The sequence below is a fragment of the Blennius ocellaris genome (assembly GCF_963422515.1).
Source record: "Blennius ocellaris genome assembly, chromosome: 24".
In the NCBI taxonomy this organism is placed as follows: Eukaryota; Metazoa; Chordata; class Actinopteri; order Blenniiformes; family Blenniidae; genus Blennius; species Blennius ocellaris.
In genome coordinates this window covers 8417974-8440266 of record NC_137673.1, presented here as the reverse complement: position 1 = coordinate 8440266, position 22293 = coordinate 8417974, and the positions used below count along the sequence as shown (strand labels likewise).

The window sequence follows — 22293 nt, the reverse complement described above, 5'->3', positions numbered from 1 at the left end:
ATCAGACAGAGTGGAGGTGTGTGGTGTGTGTGTGTGTGTGTGTGTGTGTGTGTGTGTGTGGTGTGTGTGTGTGTGTGTGTGTGTGTGTGTGTGTGTGTGTGTGTGTGAGAGAGATCGAGCGAGTACACACTGTACTGTACACCGATTGTACTCAGCTCCCTCAGCCAAATAGAATAGATCTGGGAAGGGAAGGCATTTCTCCTGCTTTCACAGGTTTAACGATAACCAGGATACAGCTTACCAAGTGCACTTAAAAAAAAAAAAAAAGCTAAAAAACTTTTGCACCTGCTGTAATAGTTTTTGTTTCAGAAACGTTTTGCGTTCACACGGCACTGTTTTGAAAACTCATGTTTGTTTTTCACGGAAACAACAGAAATGTTGAAAACAATGGAGTTGCCATGCCACAGCAGTTTGTTTTTGTCATGAAACCACGCACGCACGCACGCACACACACACGCACGCACGCACACACACACACGCACAGAGAACAAGACGCCATAAACATAAACAATATGAGTAAACAGACATTCGTATGGACAGACGACCAAGCTAGATTGCTGTTCTGGGCATTTTCAAAAAGTTGCGTTTTCCCCCATTTACATGTAGAGGGAGTTGGACAGAAATATGAGTTGTATCCCATTTATGTGGAGACAAAGTTGTTGCATTTAGAAAAAAGTTGCTCTTCCCCGTTTCCATGGAGATGGAGTTGGACTGTTTTCAAAGTTGCATTTTTTTTCTCCCCCGTTTCATAGAAATGGAGTCGGTGTAGTTTCAAAAAGCCGAACACCCCCCCCCCCCCCCCCCCCCCCGTTTCCATGGAGACGGAAGTGGATCATTTTCAAAAAGTTGCATTTCCCCCCGTTTCAATGGAGACAGGCCATTTTCAAAATTTGGGTTTCCCCATGTTTCACCCCATTTCCGTGGAGATGGAGTCAAGTGCATTTTGAAAAAGTTGCATTTTATCATTTCCATGGATTTGACCATTTTAGCATTTCCCTCATGTCTCCATGGAAGACGGAGTGTTACCCATTTTCACCGAGTTGGAGCTTTCAAAAAGAGCACCGTTGTCATGGAAACGGACCCCCAAAACGCAACGGAAGTTGAGCACTATCACCTGAAACCGTGAAGCGGCACGTGTTGAACAATCGGCACGGACTCGGCACTCCTTGTTGCAAAAGGCAGTTTTCGAGGATTACGCCGCCTTTTGGCCAGGCACTAATCCCAAGACGCCGTGTTGCGAATCAAAATGGAATAAATTCATAATTATGCTAATAAGGGGCTTGGACTCCTTCCACAGCGGAGGTTAATGCCATAATCTCTTTGATAGTGAGAGAAGCAGGGGATTTTTCAATGTAGTACCTCCCCGTGCTGCCAAATTGACATAAGTTTTAAAAAAAAAACAAAAAAACAAAAAAACGCCTCGCTGAGCAGCTTCCCCACCGGCGATTTTTGTCACTTTTACACCGGGATGCAAAAAGCAGAGACGCTTGTCACAGCTGGTGATTTAATTAGACTCCGTGTCCATCAGGTAAACAATGAATAATGCATTTTTTTTTGTTTTTTTTTTGCTCCCCCGGTGGAGCCACAACAATAACTGGCTGGCTGAAACCAAGCAGGCGAATGTGGACGACCGAGGTTTAATCCCCCCCCCCCCCCCTTACAAACGACACTGCGGGTGTCTCGGTCGAGGTTCGGCGTCCCCGCGGCAGCAACGACATACAAGCTAGTACTCGGGTCTTTCTCTCCCCCGGCGGAGGTTTTCGTAAACGTTTCTGCCGGCGACGTGTTTGACTGTTCTTTCCTCCTTCGGTGCAAAGCAGTCATGACTCAACAACAAAAACAAGTCTCAGAGCTGAACAAAGCAAAGGACTCATTTACATACGATGAGTCATCGTCATTAAAAAAAAAAAATAGAAAAAAATGTAGAAAAAAATGAATACATGCAGTTCTTTTGCTTCTTGTCACGTTGTGGCGATGCACCATTAAGTATTCACATGATCAAGGGCTGAAACAACAAATGCAATAAAGTCAACTAATTCAGTAATTCTGCCATTTTATTTTCCCTCTCCAATTTCCCCCCAAACTGTTCCGGCAGCTACCACAGGGTGGCAGTAGTGAGCCGCCCGTGGCTGTGATCCACCAGCACAAACAGAGAAGAAGTCAACAGCCAATATTTCGGGTCAGAACCTGGGGGAGTTTCACCTTCGTTCGAAGAAACTTCGTAGACCTACGTAGCTCATCGGGGCCGCACGGAAATGTCCAGTGTCCAAACAGGAAGTCTGCCGTTTCGTCGACCATTTTGTGTGTCATGCGTGACGTTTTTTTGGAAACGCAAACCTCCCAGTCACTAAGTCCCAGAGGCCTGAAATGTACCCAGTATACACAACAGGCCTTCTGATGCAAATATATTGAAATGGAACAATCATGTGAAAAGGCGTTGCCATGGCGCTACGTATCTTGATGGTTTCGCCGTGAAACAGGAAGTGGCGCGCGACTCCGCTCCACGTGCCGCAATCGGCCTGAAACTTCACAGGTGTGATCGCCGTCCCGCCCCGACAAATTCCTTACAAGCAACGCTCGGCCACAGCGCTAGCGCCACCTGGTGGATGGACAGAACGTGCTGCCGAACCGGCCTGGACGTGCTCCGTTTCATGTGGAAACGCATCATTTCTCATCGCTTCGTCCGTTTCCATGGAGATGGAGTGGGGGCATTTTCGAAAAGTTGCGTTTTGAGGGGGGCGATAAACGAAAAGTCCCTTTTTTTTAACCCCACGTTTTTAAACCCTGTTGCTCCATCTACTGAGCGTGTGCAGAACTCCGACTTACTTCGACGCTGGAGCATTTTCAAAAAGTACGAGAACACTTGAATTGTGTCTCATTTGTGTTATATTACATTTTATTTATATGTCATATCCTTTTCTTTCTTTTACTCTCTTGGGCCAACAGTTTGCTTATACTCCATCTCGTGTTAAAAAGGCAAAAAAAAAAACAACTAAGTCTTCGCCTGAAATAGTTTGTAAAACGGGCAGTAAAACGCCACCTCAAAGAAAAGGCAAAAAAAACCAACATTTTAAAAGTATTTCCTCATCGAAATGCGAGGACACGTTTGATCCAGTGATTGTTGGAAGATCACCTGATGTGTCAAACGGATCTGAGCCAGGCCGCCAGGTAATCTCAGTCTGGGGGTGGGGGGAGGGTGGGGGGGGGGGGGATCAGCAGGGGTGGACACGGGAGACAGGGATGGAAATCGATTTAATGCTTAGAGCTCTCGGGGATGGGAAATGTGTCGGCCATGATCCGAACCGGGCTCGGTCCCATTACCACCTAATGCACTCCGCTCCGGGATCAGCCGGCCGCCGCCACATGATTGCCCCGCCATTCCTTCGTGGGCTGCTCATTAACTCGGGGGGGGGGGGGGGGGGGGGCTAGGAGGCGAGAGGGTCGCCCCCGGCCTCCGCAGAAACCTCTCTTCAGAGATGAATCACGCCTCTTACAAGCTGAAATTCCTGGTCAAGAGGGAGTGGGAAAGTCTTCAATCGGCTAATTTGTCCTCAAAGACGCTCCAGAGTGGCAGCCATGTTGGATTAAGGCGCCAATTTAAAAAAAAAGCTTTTTACTCACTTTGTACTAAAATGTGGGTTCAAACTACGTTAAAGAGAAAACGTGGCATTTTCGGTTTCTGTCAAGCTACATTTTTTTTTTTTTTTTAGAAAATGGCTCCCGAGGTGGAACTTTTTTGAAAAAGCTTTCACTCTGTCAACAAGGCGCGGGTTCGGTCTCCGTGGAAATGGGGGGGTGGGCGACAAAACTCTTTGAAAACACCATCTCCTTAGAAATGGGTGGTGAATGCAACTTTTTGAAAACCCTCACACTCCGCATCCAAACCCACATTTCCACAGAGATGGCGTTGGATCGTTTTCAAAAAGTTGAATTTCCTCCCCGTTTCTATGGAGACCGAGTTGGAGCATCTTCAAAAAAGTTATATTTATCCATCTCCATGGAGACATGGAGATGGATAAACTTTTTGAAGCTACTTTTTTAAAACCCACCGTCTGTGTAAATGGAGAAAATGCAACTTTTTCAAAACATTCCGACTCCGTCTCCATGGCAATGGGAGGGGAAACCCCTTTTTGAAAACAGTCCAACTCCGTTGCCATAAAAACGGTGGGAAAAATGAACTTTTGGAAAACGCTCCGACACCGTCTCCGTGGAAACGAGGGAAAATGCAACTTTTTGAAAACGCCCCGAATATGAACCCCCCCTGAATTCAATACAAATCCAAACCAACAGCGCCGGCTTGTGGCCTGGCACGCCAACTGCGTCGCTTTCACGCAAACAGACATCGTTTTAAAAAGTTCGCCGCGAACGCGCGCCGTGCATTATTAATCTGTGTTCGCCTCGTTTTAGAGCTGCTGAGAGAATCTGACTCCAGGTTCTGCGAAAGAAAAGCTTCTGCCAAAGGAAAAAAAATTATAGATTTTTGCTTTTTCAAAAAAAAAAAAAAAGAGTTGGAGTACTCTTTCTAGATTGATTGTAAACAAGCGCGTGCGCGGCACTTCCTGCTGTGCGTCGTCCGGCGATTGGAGATGTTAAGGCAGAGGGGGACTCTCTCCTCCTCCTCCACCTCCTCCTCCACCTCCTCCTCCTCTAAATGAAATGCCACCGGACTTGAGACGTTGAGGAGGCTCGCGCCACGACGGTCCTTTCAGCCGGCGGAGTGTCGCACGCCGCCGCCGAGCCAAATGTCAGCGGCGTGGAGATCAAGGAGAGGAGGCCTGCTGGGAGCCTCAAAGACCGAGATCTGAGCGAGAGGTACGGGGAAGAAAAAAAAAAGAAGAAGACGAAGAAAAGCTGCTGTTTGACTTTGGACTGAAATCCTGCAATTTGAGGGTCGGTCCAGTTTTGAAAGGGTTTTTTTTTTTTCCCTCGCTTCACCGCTTCAAAAACACAGCTTCCACCCATTGATCCCTCTTTTTCCAATTTGGGGTCAAAGCTACCAGGCTGTAAAAATACCCATAATGCAACACAAAAGTAAAGGAACTTAAAGTTGGATGGACAGAAAAAAAACCAACCCCAAAACAACATGTTATGGAGGAGAAACGGAGGAGATTGTGTGTTTTATTTAAGTTCCAAGGTGTTGGTTATGTAACGTGAATGCAGTGTGATGTAACTCATTACATGCGTTTGTCTCGGTAACCATGGCGACAGACGTCTCGTTTGTTAGCTTGGTCTGCTACAGTGCTACATGAAGCCTCCTCCTGAGTGCACGCGCACACACAACAATTACATGCACATGTACGTGCGCACACACGCACACACACACAGATACAAATGCACACACAACAATTACATGCACACACACACACACACACACACACACACACAGATACAAATGCACACACAACAATTACACACACACACAATTACACACACACACACACACACACACACACACACACACACACACACACACACACACACACACACACACACACACACACACACACACACACACACACACACACACACACACACACACACACACACACACACACACACACACACACACACACACACACACACAACAATTACATGCGTGTACGCACACACACACACACAGATACAAATGCACACACAACAATTACATGCACACACACACTCAAATATACACATAATTACCTGCGCGTACGCACACACACACACACGCACACACACAAACATAAACACGCACACACACAGATACAAATGCACACACACACACACACACACACACACACACACACACACACACACACACACACACACACACACACACACACACACACACACACACACACACACACACACACACACACACACACACACACACACACACACACACACACACACACACACACACACACACACACACACACAGATACAAATGCACACACAACAATTACCTGCACGTACGCACACACACCCATTACATGCATGTACACGCACACACACACACACACACACACAAACTGCAGCACAAATGACACACACACAGGCAGTTTCATCCCAGTTCGAACCCGTGTGTGTGTGTGTGCGTGCATGTGTGATCGTGTTAGAAAGTTGTGTGCGTGTGTGTTTCTAAAGAGCTTTTCGTCCCCCACTCTGGACGTGTCGTCTGTCCCCGATTCCCCCGCTGAGCGCAGCACGCCGGCCACGCTGCAACACACACACACCCACACCCACACCCACACACACACACACACACACACTAAGGATCACCCCACATCTCACGCAGCGATGACCCTCGGACTCCGAGAGGAAAGTGACACAATCGGGACACAAAAGCTTCTCGGGTGAAGGTGAAGCCCGGGGAGGAAATGTGTGACGACTTCCTCCTCACTCGTGGACCGGTCACCCAGTTTGTGTGAAGACTTCAGGACACGAGGGGAACACACACAGACACACACAAAAAAAAATCTAATCGTTCTCAAACTTAATGATTCTGTGTAGAAACCATTTGCAAGAAAAATGTGTCTTTTTGGACATTTTTTTTTTCTGTAATTCCATTTATTGACATACTTTACAACAATTTTGATCATGAATCATGTTTGGTAGCTTTTGCATTCATTTTTTGCCATTTTGCATCCTTTTGTGGTCATTTTCTGCCAAAGATTGAAAATTGGTCATTTTTGCATGTTTCAAATTGTAAATTTTTTCCCCCCATCTTATATTCTTTTGAGGGTTTTTTTATTTTTTTTATTGTCCAATATGCATGTTTTTGGGTCATGTTGACAAATTTGGGTCACATTTTGGTTATTTTACAAACGCTTTGCCATTTTGTATCACATTGAGGGTGTTTTCTTTGCTTTTTGTAACATTTTGCATTATTGTTAATAATTTCTCAGTAATTCCTCACATTACTTTTGGGGACTTTTACACATTTCTACTATTTTGCATCCCATTTTACCCACCCTGTATCTTTCTGAGGTCATTTTGGGGCACAAATGGAGAGTTCCCTGTCTCATATTGGTCTTTGGTTTATTTTAATTAAAAGATTGCAATGAATGATAGCTTTATGTCACCTTTTGGTTACTTTGTATCCATTTTTAGCCATTTGGCATCTTTCTGAGGTCATTTTCTTCCAAACTTTGAATACTTTGATAACGTTTGCAAACTTTTTAACCCGTCTGTGTCACGTGTTGACTACTTTCTAAACATTCCAGCATGATTTATCCCGACGAGGGCGCTACATTTGTCTTTTGAAACGTATCGTTTGTGTTTTCATGCATTCGTTTTTTGGGGGAATTTTGATGGATTTGTGTCATATTTTGTTTATTTCGCGTCCCGTTTTATCCACCCCATAAGTCATTTCAAGCTAAATTTGGATTTTTAAGCATCTAATAGCTGTTTCGGGATATTTATACCGCTCTCAGGTTTAATTTGCCTTTGATTTTACTCATTGTCACACTTTCAGCCCGTTTCCTTTTGCCTCTTCATGCTAAGCCAAACATGTTACTTAAATAAGTTGGGCAAACCTTTCCTAAACAGTCCCTCGCGTCTCATACTGGATTCCCTCACCCAAAAGATTTGGCTTGGATTGTTAAAAAAACCAAAAAACAAAACAGAGAAACAAACACCCAAGCTGAAAATGAACGGCCAATTAATAGAGAAATATGTGAATTCAACTCGGGACGCCTGTTTTCCCCACAGCCAGCAGCGTGTAAACAAGCAGAGGAGGAGGAAGTATTGCTTGATATGGTTTGTGGAGGACCATCACACACACACCCCCCCCCCCCCCCTCCATCCACCCCCACTATAATACAACCGCCCGTCTGAAGCAGGCGGCGGCGAGAGGAGACAGAAAAAAAAAATCTAATTCCCCGACAGGTTATTTGCCCGTGCTGTCATTTCAGATATCCCACCACCAAAAACACAAATAAGCCGTATTAATGATGTGCAGATAAGCCGCCCCCCCCGCCCCCCCGATTGCTTCCTGAAAACTCATTCCCACGCGAGCGGTGGAAACCTCGGCGCTCCGCTGCAAGTCAGAGTCTTAATAAACCTCCAGAATTTAAGCGGGAGGCGCCGGGAGTCCAGCGTGCGAGTGAGAGACGGCTAATGCTGATGCGGCGGCGGCAAAACACACGGTTCACAAGCAAAAGCCGCCAATTAAGGGAGGTTTTATTTATTTATTCATTCTTGTTAATGAATCCCTTTTCAGAACGGGGCTCGGCGCGTTTGTGGACTGTGGTTGATTCGATGCGGTTCCCGTGGATTTTAACGCGACCGTCTGCCGACGTGAGCGGACGATGACGCGATTCGCACGTTCGACTGAAAAGGTGCGGCGGGGCGAAATCTGCCGTTGCGGCGTCGGCGCAATAGGTGGCGGCAGTGAGTCGGTGGGGCTCGCTGCAGACCGCTCACAAGACCGGACGCACACGCGATCAGCCGGGATGGGCGCGTCGCGTCGCCAATTTGTTACCATGGAAACCGACGGATTACAACGTTAGTTTATCCCCTCGGCAGTTCAGAATAGCTTTCATCATCTACATAAAGAAAAACCTGAAACTAAAAAGGTTAATGTGGCAAAACTAACCTCAAAGTCATGCTGCCAGGTCGGGAAAAACTCCCATAATGCAACAGGTTTCTTTGTATGTTGCCCCGTTATGCTGTCTTATTTTTGTGGTAATGCGTGAAAATAGACATTTTCATCATCTGCATAAAGAAAAACCTCAAACTAAAAAGGTTAATTTGGCAAAACTAACCTCAAAGTCATGCTGCCAGGGTGGGAAAAACTCCCATAATGCAACAGGTTTCTTTGTATTTTGCCCCGTTATGTTGTCTTATTTTGGTGATAATGCGTGAAAATAGACATTTTCATCATCTGCATAAAGAAAAACCTTAAACTAAAAAGGTTATTTTGGCAAAACTAACCTCAAAGTCATGCTGTCAGGGTGGGAAAAACTCCCATAATGCAACAGGTTTCTTTGTATGTTGCCCCGTTATGTTGTCTTATTTTGGTGGTAATGCGCGAAAATAGACATTTTCATCATCTGCATAAAGAAAAACCTGAAACTAAAAAGGTTAATTTGGCAAAACTAACCTCAAAGTCATGCTGCCAGGTCGGGAAAAACTCCCATAATGCAACAGGTTTCTTTGTATTTTGTCCCATTATGTTGTCTTATTTTGGTGATAATGCGTGAAAATAGACATTTTCATCATCTGCATAAAGAAAAACCTTAAACTAAAAAGGTCAATTTGGCAAAACTAACCTCAAAGTCATGCTGCCAGGGTGGCAAACACTCCCATAATGCAACAGGTTTCTTTGTATTTTGCCCCGTTATGTTGTCTTTTTTTTGTGGTAATGCGTGAAAATAGACATTTTCATCATCTGCATAAAGAAAAACCTTAAACTTAGTTTATTTTGGAAAACCTCGAAACTCAATACCACATGCATAAAGCAATTTTTGGGACTTTTCACTGTATTTCGCACTATTAAAATTGCCTTTATGATGAGATTGAAGTCCATTTATGTAAGTCATTTCGTTTTTTTTGTGAAAATAGACATTTTCATCATGTATGGTCTAAAAGCAGCGATGAAAGTGACATTTTAAAGGCTATTATGGCACCATTTTAATATAAAATTGAGCTGCGTGTGGCCCTTTAATGGAAATGCAATTGACACGTAGGTGAACATGTGAAGAAACAAGCGATTTTTCCTTTAATCCCTCCGGTTTCCTTTAACGAAGCCCTCAGACACACACTCTCTCTCTCTCTCTCTCTCTCTCTCTCTAATCGTCTTTTCCAAATCTAAAGTGAAATCATGCACCTGAAATCAACATTTGCGCAGTCGGGCAGAGCTGCAGGAGGCGAATAAACTTAAAATCGGAGGGAGGAAATTAGAGCAGAGCGGCTCCCCGATGGTTTCCACGCGCCGACTGTAGATGCAGAATCCGAAACCGCGGGGAGGAGGAGGAGGAGGAGGATTGGAATAAAGACAGAAGAAGAAGAAGAAAGAAGAAACCGAAAGGGAACCGGAGGACAGTGAACGCACCGTCACGTTCCGGAAACCGCCCAGAGACACACAATCCAGGTCTTCTAATGTTACTAATGCGGCTCCATTGCCTTCAAGAGTTTAGATTAGTCAGCCTCCGGCCGGGTGTTTTCTACTATTCACTGTACTTTCCTTTATTTTGTATCTTCGGTTTCTGAAAATATTCCTCACACGAAGTCCCCTCAGATGGAGCCAAACTCGATCCTCCCACACGAGGACAAAAGGTGAGCCGACCAGAAAAGCGTCTGCGAGGATATTCGACTGCCTGAGCTGCTTCATTCTGGTCCGACTCGACCCGCCGGAGTGTCGGAACTCAAAGAAATTACACTCTTACTGCATTGAAATGTGGGCAAACTTCGGATTTGAAGACAAATTGTTCAGATTTCCATGGGGAAAAAAAACGATAAAAAAAAAAAAATGCCAACTCATCACTTCGGTGGCATTTTTAATTTTTGGGGCACTATTTCACCACTAGCATCAACTTTCAATAGGTGGCATTTCTATACATTCTCAAAAGAGAAGTTGTTCTAGTTCTGGAGGTTCTAGATCTTCAAGTGTTCTGCTGAAAGCTGGAATTTCCCTCAGGATTCATCGAGAGGTTGAAGGGAAATGACAGTTAGCTGATAGCTGAAAAACGGCGCCACAGACGCTTTCAGGGCGTAGAAACTCCCATAATGCAACTGCTTTTTGTACATTTAACTGTATTTTGCACCAATATTAATGCGATTATAGTCTTTTTTTTTGTTGGTAATCCGTCAAAACATTGATATTTTTATCATTTGCGGAGAGAAAAACATTAGATTTTAAGGTTTTTTTTGGGGCACTTTCACCAGTCCTGCCCAATACGTTGTAGTAAACATCTACTTTTAATTGTCATCATCCCTATAGATGGGGATAGGGAATTTCGTTAATCCTCCATCGCATTACCATCATTTGAAAAAGAGTTTAAAGTTTGAATTTAAGGGGCGGTCACGTCGCCATTTCAGCGCCCTGAAGCCTCCCCCAGTGTGACCTTCTGGCCTCGCCGTCGTCTCTGGTCGCCCTCTAACCGAAAGCTGCATGCTGATATTCCAATCACTCCGAGCGGCTTCCTCTTCATGTGGAGGAGCGGCGGCTCGTGTTTTGAGTTCCTCCCAGATGGCCGAGCTCCTCAACCCCCCCCCCCCCCCCCCCCACCCTCCCCAATCATCAGACTGAAGCACGGCTGATGAGGCCTAAACGCAGTTTCTGCCACGCGATTGCTTGAACAGCCCGGCGTGAATAAGCCGAGCCGAGTCTGCACTACGATCCCTAACGAGCTTTATTTGCGAAAAATAATGCCGCAGATCTGTCTGTCATTCGACTCAGACTCTTCATTAAAAAAAAACAAAAACAAAATAACAAAAAACAGAGATTTCCTCAATGCAAACCGCAGCCACAGATTTGCTGAATCCCAATGAATCATGCGAGCCGGGAAACAAAAACAAGTGCCGACCGAGCAAAAACAAAAAGCTTGATGTTGACGGCGCGCGGCTGGAAAAAGGCGAGTCACGAAGGACGCGACGCAAAAGCGACCGTTTGGGACTGAAACTGCTCGGATTCCCCCGGGGAACACAAGCTGCATTCAGGTCCTCTCCGTTTCTTTGAACGTTGGGACCAACGGCCTTGTAGCTCACCGGGATTTTGAGAGTTTATACTCGGTGACATCATCCGAGCTTTGTCCTGATCATAATGTCCTGTCGATCGAGTTTTCTAATAGTTGAATGATACATACTTAAGCCGTACAAGCAGTAATAAGCAACCTATTGATGAAATGAATGGTTCTGCCCGATACATAAACTACGTCCAGCCGCAGTATGGACACCGTGACGGAGCGAGTCAAACATGATGTCGTCGAAACTAGTGAAGGAGGTCACGTGACACGATTAGAAGAAAAAAAACCAAAAACCTTAGTTTCTGAGAAAATTGCATCCATGTGCCAAAAAGGGCCATTTCCAAACAAAACAGATCGACAAATACAATTTTGGAACGGGAACGATAGCAATGACCCACATGAGCCTTGCCAAGGTAGAAACCAAAAAAAAGTTAGCAAACTTATTGTGAGAACTGCCTTTAAGTGCTGAAAACTGCTCTATTCGGTATAAAAATGGCTGCCGTAACCAAGTGAGCGAATGTACAAAAACCAATTTTGGGACAGGAACGCTGTCGTTGACATTTTCATGCCAAATAAGGAAAAAAAAATGGTTACAATAAATGTAGATTGCTGAAGACGACGACGGCTCTTGGCCTATCAGCTATGAGCTAAAGAAATTAGCATTGTTAAGCTATTGTCAGGATATAAACATTTTGCGAACATTTCTAATTCTACTTGCATACGACACCAATTCAGATGGAAAAAGTAAAATCCGTTAAACGGCCAGAATATCTCGAACCCCCAGCGAAAGGAAGATTAGAATAGCTCAAACTACTGAAATAATAATAGTTTAAAAGAAAATGGTTGAACTGAAGTCGTGGAAAAGGAAAAAAAGGGAAATGGGTCATAAAGGCTGCAGACGTGTGGTTTCAGCACCACGGACAGCTCCGGGCCGAAGAGACAGGAAGCCTGGACACGCTGTACCATTTTAACCATTTCAGTTTGATACGTTTGAGTTTTCACAATAATGGAAAAAAAAATCCCCTTACACACGTGTTAAATCAAAAGCTGGACATAAAAAAAACTGATTGATTTCGACATGTAATCCCTCTTTTTTCATTTTTTAATAATTCATTTTCTTTTTTTTCTCTGTACATTTTTATTTGTATCTAAAAAAATTTAAACTTGATTGTCTAATTGGCTTGAATTTTTGTAATTCTCTTCTAAAAAATGTACTAATCCAAGTCTGATGATGTAATCCTGACGTTAGTGTTTACGCGTCAATAAAAAAGAAATAGTCAAAGAACCTAATCAGTCAGCAGAATGGAGTCGGAATCGTACAAATCTTAGCAATTCAGATTCCTCGTGGCCATCCTTGAACCGGTCTCACAGTGTGATGTAGGACCAAAGACTAAGAGACAAGACCAAAGACTTGGAGACAAAACCGAAGTCTTAGAGACAAGACCAAAGATTTAGAGACAAGACCAAAGATTTAGAGACAAGACCAAACACATGGAGAAAAGACCAAAGATTTAAAGACAAGACCAAAGCCTAAGAGCCAAAACCAAAGACTAACCAAAGACTAAGAGCCAAGACCAAAGATTTAGAGTCAAAATCAAAGACTAACCAAAGACTAAGAGCCAAGACCAAAGACTAACAAAAGACTAAGAGCCAAGACCAAAGACTTGGAGACAAAACCGAAGTCTTAGAGACAAGACCAAATATTTAGAGACAAGACCAAACACTAACCAAAGCCTAAGAGCCAAGACCAAAGATTTAGAGTCAAAATCAAAGACTGACCAAAGACTAACCAAAGACTAACAGCCAAGACCAAAGATTTAGAGTCAAAATCAAAGACTAACCAAAGACTAACAGCCAAGACCAAAGATTTAAAGCCAAGAACAAAGATTTAGAGCCAAAATCAAAGATTAACCAAAGACTGAGACAAGACCAAAGATTTAGAGTCAAAATCAAAGACTAACCAAAGACTAAGAGACAAGACCAAAGACTAACCAAAGACTAACAGCCAAGACCAAAGATTTAGAGTCAAAATCAAAGATTAACCAAAGACTAAGAGACAAGACCAAAGACTAACCAAAGACTAACAGCCAAGATTTAAAGCCAATAACAAAGATTTAGAGCCAAAATCAAAGACTGAGACAAGACCAAAGATTTTGCCACAGTTCTCATGGTTTCGGTCTTAAGACACCGAGAGACAGTACAAGACCGCAGATGGTCCCAGCAACAATCAAATAAATAAATGGGGGGGGGGGGGGTACCCTGGTCCTGGGGGGTTTCATTTCACATCCCCCTCACTTCAACACACCTGATGGTCGGGACTGGCTCGTCTTCAGTCTTTCTGCAGAGCTTCATCACAACGCATTCAGGAAAATAAGGTGGAGGGAAAGAACCAGGCACCTGAGCTTACAGCACCACAGATCCACCCCCCCCCCCCCCCCCCCCCCCACACGTCCCCCCCGGTCCTACCTCCAATGTCCGGCCGCAGCGTCTTGTCGTACTCCTTCAGAAGGTTGTTGAGGATGAGCGTGGCGTCCTCCTGGTGCGTCCTGGGAACCAGCATCTGGTTGACGTGCGTGTCGTGGAGATCCTCCTCGTCGTTGCCATAATCCAGTAGATCAGAGCTGTGGAATGTGTGTGTGACGGGGGGGGGGGGCATATAGTGGAGAGGGTCAATATGGCTGATAACAACCCCCCCTCTAATAAACACCTATTAAAACTTTGACAATCTGGTGTGAATCTGAAGCTGCAGACCGAATGTGACGCGTTTTGAGGATTTGTGTGCAGCAGATTTGGTGTGTGTGTGTGTGTGTGTGTGTGTGTGTAAGGGGGGGAAACCCTAAGGAAAAAAAAAAAGAATAAAAAAAAAACACTGCGCACACGCACCGCTGCGTAAATGTCACCGCAACTTTTAACGCAGCTTGTTGATCACCATGCTCCCCCCCCAAAAAAAAAACACACAACAAAAAGCGTAAACAAAAGGGGGGGTTAGGGGGTACGGGGAATCGGACTCACCGAGCACCTGGAGCGAGCGCGAGTACGAAGAGGACGGCCACCGCGAACTTGATTGTCATCTTCACCCTCCCGCCCGGTTGCGCGCGCGGATCGCGGGGGGACTGTGTCGGGACGACCGGGCGCCCGTGCGTTCCAGCGCGGTGCGTAAAAACCATCAATCCGAGCGCTGAACTTCCTCATCCGCCCACACACACACTTTCCTTGCGTTCCCCCCCCCCCCACTCCTGCAGCCGCCGCGCGTCATGTGCGGCCACACAGGAGCGGGATTAGCGGCATGTGGGGTGGTTTGTGGTGGTCTTCTGTTTCCCAAACCCACCCCCCCCCCCCCCACCGCCGCCGCCACCGCCACCCACACCGCTACCTTCAGTCCTCCCTGCGCAGGAGGTGCTTCCTCCGGGGTGGGGGGGGGGGGAGAGAAAGGCACCGCGACGATCAATCAGTGTGATGTGGTCCGGTGGATGGAGGAGGAGGAAGAGGAGGAGGAAGAGGAGGAGGAAGAGGAGGAGGAGTGAGGAGTGAGGAGTTTGAATGGACTGAATCCAGTTCCGCCCCCCCAACCCCCCCTCCCCTAAAAAAAAACCCTCCCTCCCCTCCCTAAAAGCGCCAGTGTGGGCAACAGAGTGTCAGGGTGAGGCGCATCTCGCGTGACGCACGCGCTCCACCTGAGGAGAGGAACGCGAGGGTGCAGGCGACGTCACCAATAATCGATCGCAGCTGCGATCAATCAAGTCATCACACAGAACACTTCATGATGATTTCCCCCCTCCATCCCCCCCCCCCCCACACACACACACACACACACACTCAGATTGAACAGACGTGCCGCAGAGTCACGTCAACTCTCTCATCTCCAGTTTTTTTTGGGTTTTTTTTGTGAATAGACTCTTTTAAACCTGCCACCCTCGTTTTGTCTGTCCCATTCAAAGAAGCTCTGCTGCCCCCATGTGGCCAAACGTGGAAGTGCCGCTGACTTCCCCCCTCCCTGCCGCAGGGGTTTCACCTCTTGACCAGCTCTGACCTGCAGCAGCAAATTATTATTACCGCTGACATTTAGCATGCAAAAAACACGCATGAATGTGTATTTAAATGTATATTAGTATTGCCCATTTGCCTTTTGACATTTCACCGTTTCACATCGTTGAAAGGGGATTTCTGGTGCCAATTGTTCACATTTGGAGAAAATCTAGACTTTAAATGCATTTGCTTCGGCACAAGGAAAAGTTACAAATTTAAAGGTTTTTATGTAGAATTTTCTGGCCACTCGTGATTAAATTGGGCCATGAGCTCACCTCAAGTGGGAATTTTAAAATATTAACAATAAATAAATAAGAATTTTTTTTAATATAATAAGATACATTGCAATATATTAATTGTGGAATACATTTTTAATTTTAAGGATTCTTATCCCCTTTGTAAAGACATGACATTTCCTTAGAAAAATGGATTTCCAGCGTGTGTATAGAAATAGGAAGCAAGGCAGCCCGTGATCATGACGGTGCCTCCACCATGTTTGCACAGACGTGTTTAAAAATCTGTTCACAATCTTGATTTCTACTTTATAAAAAAAAAAACCACACACAAAGAGTATCAGACATCGCCTTTGCCTTTTTTTTTTTTTTTTTTATTATTATTATTTGGATCATTTTGAGTAGAACACACAAAACAAATACAAACAAAGAGAAGTGATTGACACATACATTGTTAAGCCCGGCGACAGCGACCGAAGCTTTTTTGCTGCATTTTGGCAAGAAATCGAAGTGAAAAAGTTCTTCAATAAAGAGATTAAAAAATAAATCGAGAGAGAGAGAGATCATGCATTGTATTTGTAGCCATCCTGGAGCTCATTGCTTCAGTGGAATTCGCCCTCCGAGCTGGAGGAAAACAAGTGGAGGGGGAGGGATTTCGCCCACCACCACCACCACCACCACCACCACCATCACCCTTCTGCCCCGAACCGAGTGAAAGCAACTTAAGAGGAGCTAAATCCTTTTCCTAACAGATGTATGGCAGATGAGTGTGTCGCGGGACGGAGGGAGGGCGATTCTTCGAGTGGAGAGAGAGAGAGAGAGAGAGAGAGAGACGGGTAAACAGACGGCATCGGGGCCACATAATCACACTCGGGGAGGTCAGTTCTTCATATAAAGGGTTAAATCTGGTGGCTGTGAATGAGTTTTTGCTTTTTCTATTTTGGGGGAGTCGCTTGTTTGTAATTCAACAGCAAACATCTGCAGGACGTCGCCAAAAGTATTTGCTCAGCCATCTAGAAATCACTGAATTCAGAGAGATGCTTTGTGATTTTTTTTTTATTTGACAGTATTGATCAGAAATGAAGAAAAAAAAAAACATCTTAAATTGCTATACATACTCAAAACTAACCTAGCATTCAAAATGTTTCATAGCTATAAATTTAGATATATTGTGTTATTATATTTTGCTGCCGTAGCCGCATTATATCCATTGTGCATTTCCTAATAGAACAGTTTTAGATATATTAGCAATTTTACCTTTTTGACTGATTTCAGAGATTTTACCATTGTCAAGGTTTTTCCTGTATCGCTAATATTTTTTGAGTGGTTTGAGTCGTTCTGTCCATTTTTTTTTTTTTTTTTTTTTAGCATTTTGCCTTCTTAAGCTGTTTTTAGCTCGGAGATTTGGCCATTTTTGAAAAATTATTTTGCAAGTAAAAATGAAAGCCTTCCAAAAAGTGTTGAAGCTATTATAGCGGCAAAAGATGCACCAACATATTAAAGGAGTCATCAGTTGGTGTCCCATGTATCCAGTCGCCCTTAAATTGTCTTTACGTCAATTCGTTAAATTCGTTAGGAAATAAAAATCAAGCATAGAGCTCGATCTGACCCTTTTCATACCATGACTTCCTCTCATCAGAGTACCTGTGAGATTTTGACTGGTATGAAGGTTCGGTGTGTTGATTGGTCGCAGGAACTGTCAAGCATAGCGGTAGCATAGCGGTAGCATAGCGGTGCTTTGCTCAAACAAAAAAATAGAAATTGGAAACAGTGGTGGAATCGTCGACAAACATCCACGCCACAGAGCAAACACACCCCAGATAACTAAACTGAAATACAGGCTCTTTTGTAAATCACATGGGGTTCAAACATTGATACAATTCACGTTAGCAGTTAGCTGTTAGCTGTTAGCGGCAAAACAAGAACACACTCAAAACTCTGTGACCTTGTGGGCGATTCTGGTTTGAACAAAGAGCCCAAACGAAAAACAAAACAACAAACTCTTTCACTTTCAAACTCCAGAATTTTAGTATCCGACACCGATTCACATGTTTCAACAAAGAAAACATCGGCTTTCCAAGTGATGGCCCCTTTAAATGGTTTTTGGGTCGGGACCTTAACTCAAGTTCATCTTCACGCGAATGCAGGTGAGCGAATACTGTTGGAAAAACAGTGTATTTTGAGGGAGCGGAGGCACGAATGGAATTGGAGGTTGTTACCATGGAAACGGATGCCTGGTCTGGCGATCACGTCAGCAGAGGTTACAGGCCCCTTTGAAAACACAACACATTTCCACACAAACAGCAGCGATTGTACAAAAAAGTAAAAAAAAAAAAAAAAAAAAAAAAAAATCCCGTAACTCCACACAGCGAAAGCAGGGAACAGCAGCAGCAGAGACTTTATTTACACCATCAACTCCAGTTTCTTTTTTTTGTTGTTGTTGTTTTGTTTTGTTTTTCCTGAGTTTGTCTCACCGACAGACCGACAAAGTGCGCAAACGTAATCCCGCAGCATGTTGTACAAACCAGTCCAACGAAGGAAAAACAAACTTGTAAAAGTCGACAGACTTTGGCTTTTTTTCTTTTTTTTTTCTTTTTCGAAGGCTTCAAATATCTTTTTCTTTTTTTTTTTTTAAGTTGAAAATAAAGAAGCTATATACATGATTTTCCCCTGCTGACACTCGGCCTATTGTCCACCCCCCCCCCCCCCCCCCGAAGAAATCTTGCGAGCATAAAGGCTCAAGTTTCCTTCCAGCGGCGGAGGATTTGCTGGAGACGCCAATCTGAACAAATCGAGAACGTTGGGAGTTGAACTTGAACAAAGTCGAAGACGACACATGCTTGTGGGAGCGTTGTTCGGATCTCGACTGGACTCGACGAGAAGATTTGAAAATCCGGGCTGCTTTTTGGCAACCCTTTGAAAACTTCAAGTGAAGCTACGACAACGAGAAAAGACGAGCGACAAGAGAAAGAGAGAGAGGGAAAAAAGTTATTAATGCACTTTTGCAGCATTCGCCGCCCCTTCGCGTCTCGTCCGCCGCGTTCCGAGAGCGCGAAGCGTTTGAATGTAGGCGAGTTGAACGGTGGGGGGGGGTCCCTCGGGCGCTAGCGGCGGAACGTGCGTCCGCGATTGAAGCGGCAATACAGACAAGTCGGTATCGGAGACGAGGAGGGAGGCGGGGTTGTCCCTTTTTTGAAGAAGAAGAAGTAGAGCGTCATGCAAAACTGCGGCGGGTATGGGCGAGAAAGAAGCGAAGGGTGCTCTCCTAATAGTTTCCGAGAGTCTTTTTGGGTCCGCCGCCAACCCCTCACCGGATGGGGGAGGGGGGGGGGGGGATGTCGGGGGGGATTACGTGGAGGTGACCACGCCCTTCACCATGGGCTCCCTGTTGAGGTACGTGGCCCAGTAGACCAGGTTGAAGGTGCCGAAGAGGACGGGGAACACTATCCGCGACATCTTGTCGATCTTGCTCACGCTGTTGTACGTCTTCTTGGGGTCGGGCACCTTGGCGGCGTCGGCGGCGGCGCGCAGGTGCACCGACGTGGTGTTGGAGATGGTGGAGATGGACACGTCCTTGGTGAGGTTGGTGGTGTAGTTGACGCCCGCAGAGCAGACGTTGTTGGGCTTCTTGGAGAGCACCATGGGGTCTCGCTTCTGTAGCCAAGAGAAATGTGACAATCGGGGGAGGGGGGGGGGGGTCTCAATAGTTTCTTTACTATCGGAAACAGTCTGGACAAATATCAAGTTATTCTAGAAGTTATTCTTCTCCAAACTAACTGGAGCTGATCATCCATCATCAAATTGTGGTTCCTCCTAATACGGACCCATGCCAGGCGGAACTACATGTCGGCAGTTGTTTCTGGAGGGACATATTTACCGGGATTTCGTCAAGCGCTAAATGTGTTTAACGGAAGTTTAAGAGGCACAAAAAGGCAAAACTTACCTCCTGTGTCACATAATGCAGCCCATCAGGTTAACATATTGTCGTTTTGGTCTGTGTCTTTTATTATAGCTGCAGCTTGACATGCTAATGTCGCTAATGCGGCTACAAGTTAATGTAAAGGTTGGAGTTAAAATATCTGAGGTATGAATCCACCTCAATTTACGTAAAGCGGGTTAAAAACAAGGTTAAGCGCTATTTATTAGACAAAGTTTAACCGTCGACTTGAGCAGCAGCCGAACCGTCGTCTTGTTTTTATGGGAGTATGCCGGGACCCTTTTATGTTTAGAAGCAATTTGTATACTTGTTTATGCATTTTGTTTGTATCAACAGTTCGAGGTGTGATAGTTTATTAAACCCCCGCGCAAACGGCGGCGCCGCCGCCGCCGTTTGCGCCACGATAACGTCACCTTGGGGTGTTGCGCCTCCAGCCGCCTTCTTCCCGTCCCACGCCCAGCTCCTCTTGGTGAAGTAGTTGTACGGTGGCGAACTCGATGAGGGCGGAGAAGACGAAGGCGTAGCAGACGGCGATGAACCAGTCCATGGCGGTGGCGTAGGCCACCTTGGGCAGCGAGTTCCTGGCGCTGATGCTCAGCGTGGTCATGGTCAGCACGGTGGTCACCCCTGAGCGAAAGAAGCACGGAATCACCGCGGAGCCGCCGGGGGGGGGGGGGGGCGCAGCGAGATGGCGAGCGCGACTCTCACCGAAGACGGTCCTCGCCGGGACCGACTCCCTGTTCAGCCAGAAGGGACACCTGGGACAGGATCACCGTCATGAAGCACGGCATGTACGTCTGGATGACGAAGTAGCCAATCTTCCTCTTCAGGTAGAAGTGGGCCATCATCACCGTGTACTGTCCTGGGGGGGGGGGAGGGGTAAAGGAGACGTATCGAGAAACAGCCTCCATAAACACGATGAGGTGAACATCGCCTGGACATGGAGGAATTGCTAACGTTGGCCTGATTATACGACACGACGGTACGCTTGGCTTTCAATAAAAGACTTTCTCAACTCCACGATGGAATTTTATCTCCGTTTGATCTCATTTTGAGTATAAAGGTACCGTAGTTCCCGGACTATAAGTCACTTCGGAGTATGAGCAACGACGGTCAGAAAATGTGCTACGAAGAAAAAATAAGCATATATGCAAGTCACTCCGAACTCGGAAAAAAAGTGGCACTAATAGTCCGGAAAATACGGTAGTCATTGCTATTTTTTTTTTTTTAAGTTTTAATGCGACTATGTTAACTAAAATATATATTTGATTCACACACACATCATCTTTAAGTTTTGGATTTAACAGTAGTTAAGTTTTACATTTAGAATGTTTTTTTTATTATATATTTTTTAATTTATTGACTTATATGTTGTCCACCCCCCCTAAAATATATTTACGAGTTTAAAAGTAGCTTTTGTTGTTTACAACCCCCCCCCCCCCCACCATGTATTTCCGTAACTTTTTTTTAATATGAGTTTTTTTTCTTGCAGAAAATGGATTATTTGGTTAAAAGGATTAATCCAAATTAAGTTGAATTACAAGTAAATCTACTGTTTCTGGTGTAATTGCGCTCTCACATTCCTGCTTCCTATTTCAGTAAAGGAATAATCATTGATATGAAACAAGGTCATTTCATATTCAACGGGACATTAATTCAGTTTTTTTGTTTTTTTAAAATTATTATTACTATTTTAAATGTGTGAATATCTGCTCTGGGACAATGGGTAAATCCGGAAGAGGAGCAGCAGCGGGGGCGGGGGGAGGAGGGAGGGATACAATGTTCAGTGAAACAACTGAAGATTGCATTTGAGGCTTTAAAAAAGCAGAGAAAATAAATAAATAAACAAATATATAAAAATCCTCTCGCCGCCAGCAGTTTGTGACCACAGGCGCTGGTAAAATTATATATATATATATATATATATATATAATATATATATATATATATATATATATATATATATATATATATATATATATATATATATATATATATATATATATATATATATATATATATATATATATATATATATATATATATATATATATATATATATATATATATATATATATATATATATATATATATATATATATATATATATATATATATATATTATATATATATATATATATATATATATATATATATATATATATATATATATATATATATATATTATATATATATATATATATATATATATAATATATATATATATATATATATATATATATATATATATATATATATATATATATATATATATATATAATATATATATATATATATATATATATATATATATATATATATATATATATAATATATATATATATATATATATATATAATTATATATATATATTATATATATTATAATATATATATATATATATATATATATATATATATATATATATATA

The 22293-nt window shown here is 43.9% G+C and overlaps 1 protein-coding gene across 1 annotated transcript in view; it reads right to left on the bottom strand.

Moving 5' to 3' along the window:
* Positions 1-14737, bottom strand: part of LOC308147730 (gamma-aminobutyric acid receptor subunit gamma-3-like) — a gene marked incomplete at both ends in the record, with an annotated part of 75823 nt that extends 61086 nt beyond the window's left edge. Inside the window, 2 exons of the mRNA XM_080520049.1 lie at positions 14133-14287; positions 14679-14737. Coding sequence (XP_080376175.1) covers positions 14133-14287; positions 14679-14737 — 214 coding nt within the window. The remainder of the gene's footprint in view (positions 1-14132; positions 14288-14678) is intronic.
* Between the last annotated feature and the right edge of the window lie 7556 nt (positions 14738-22293).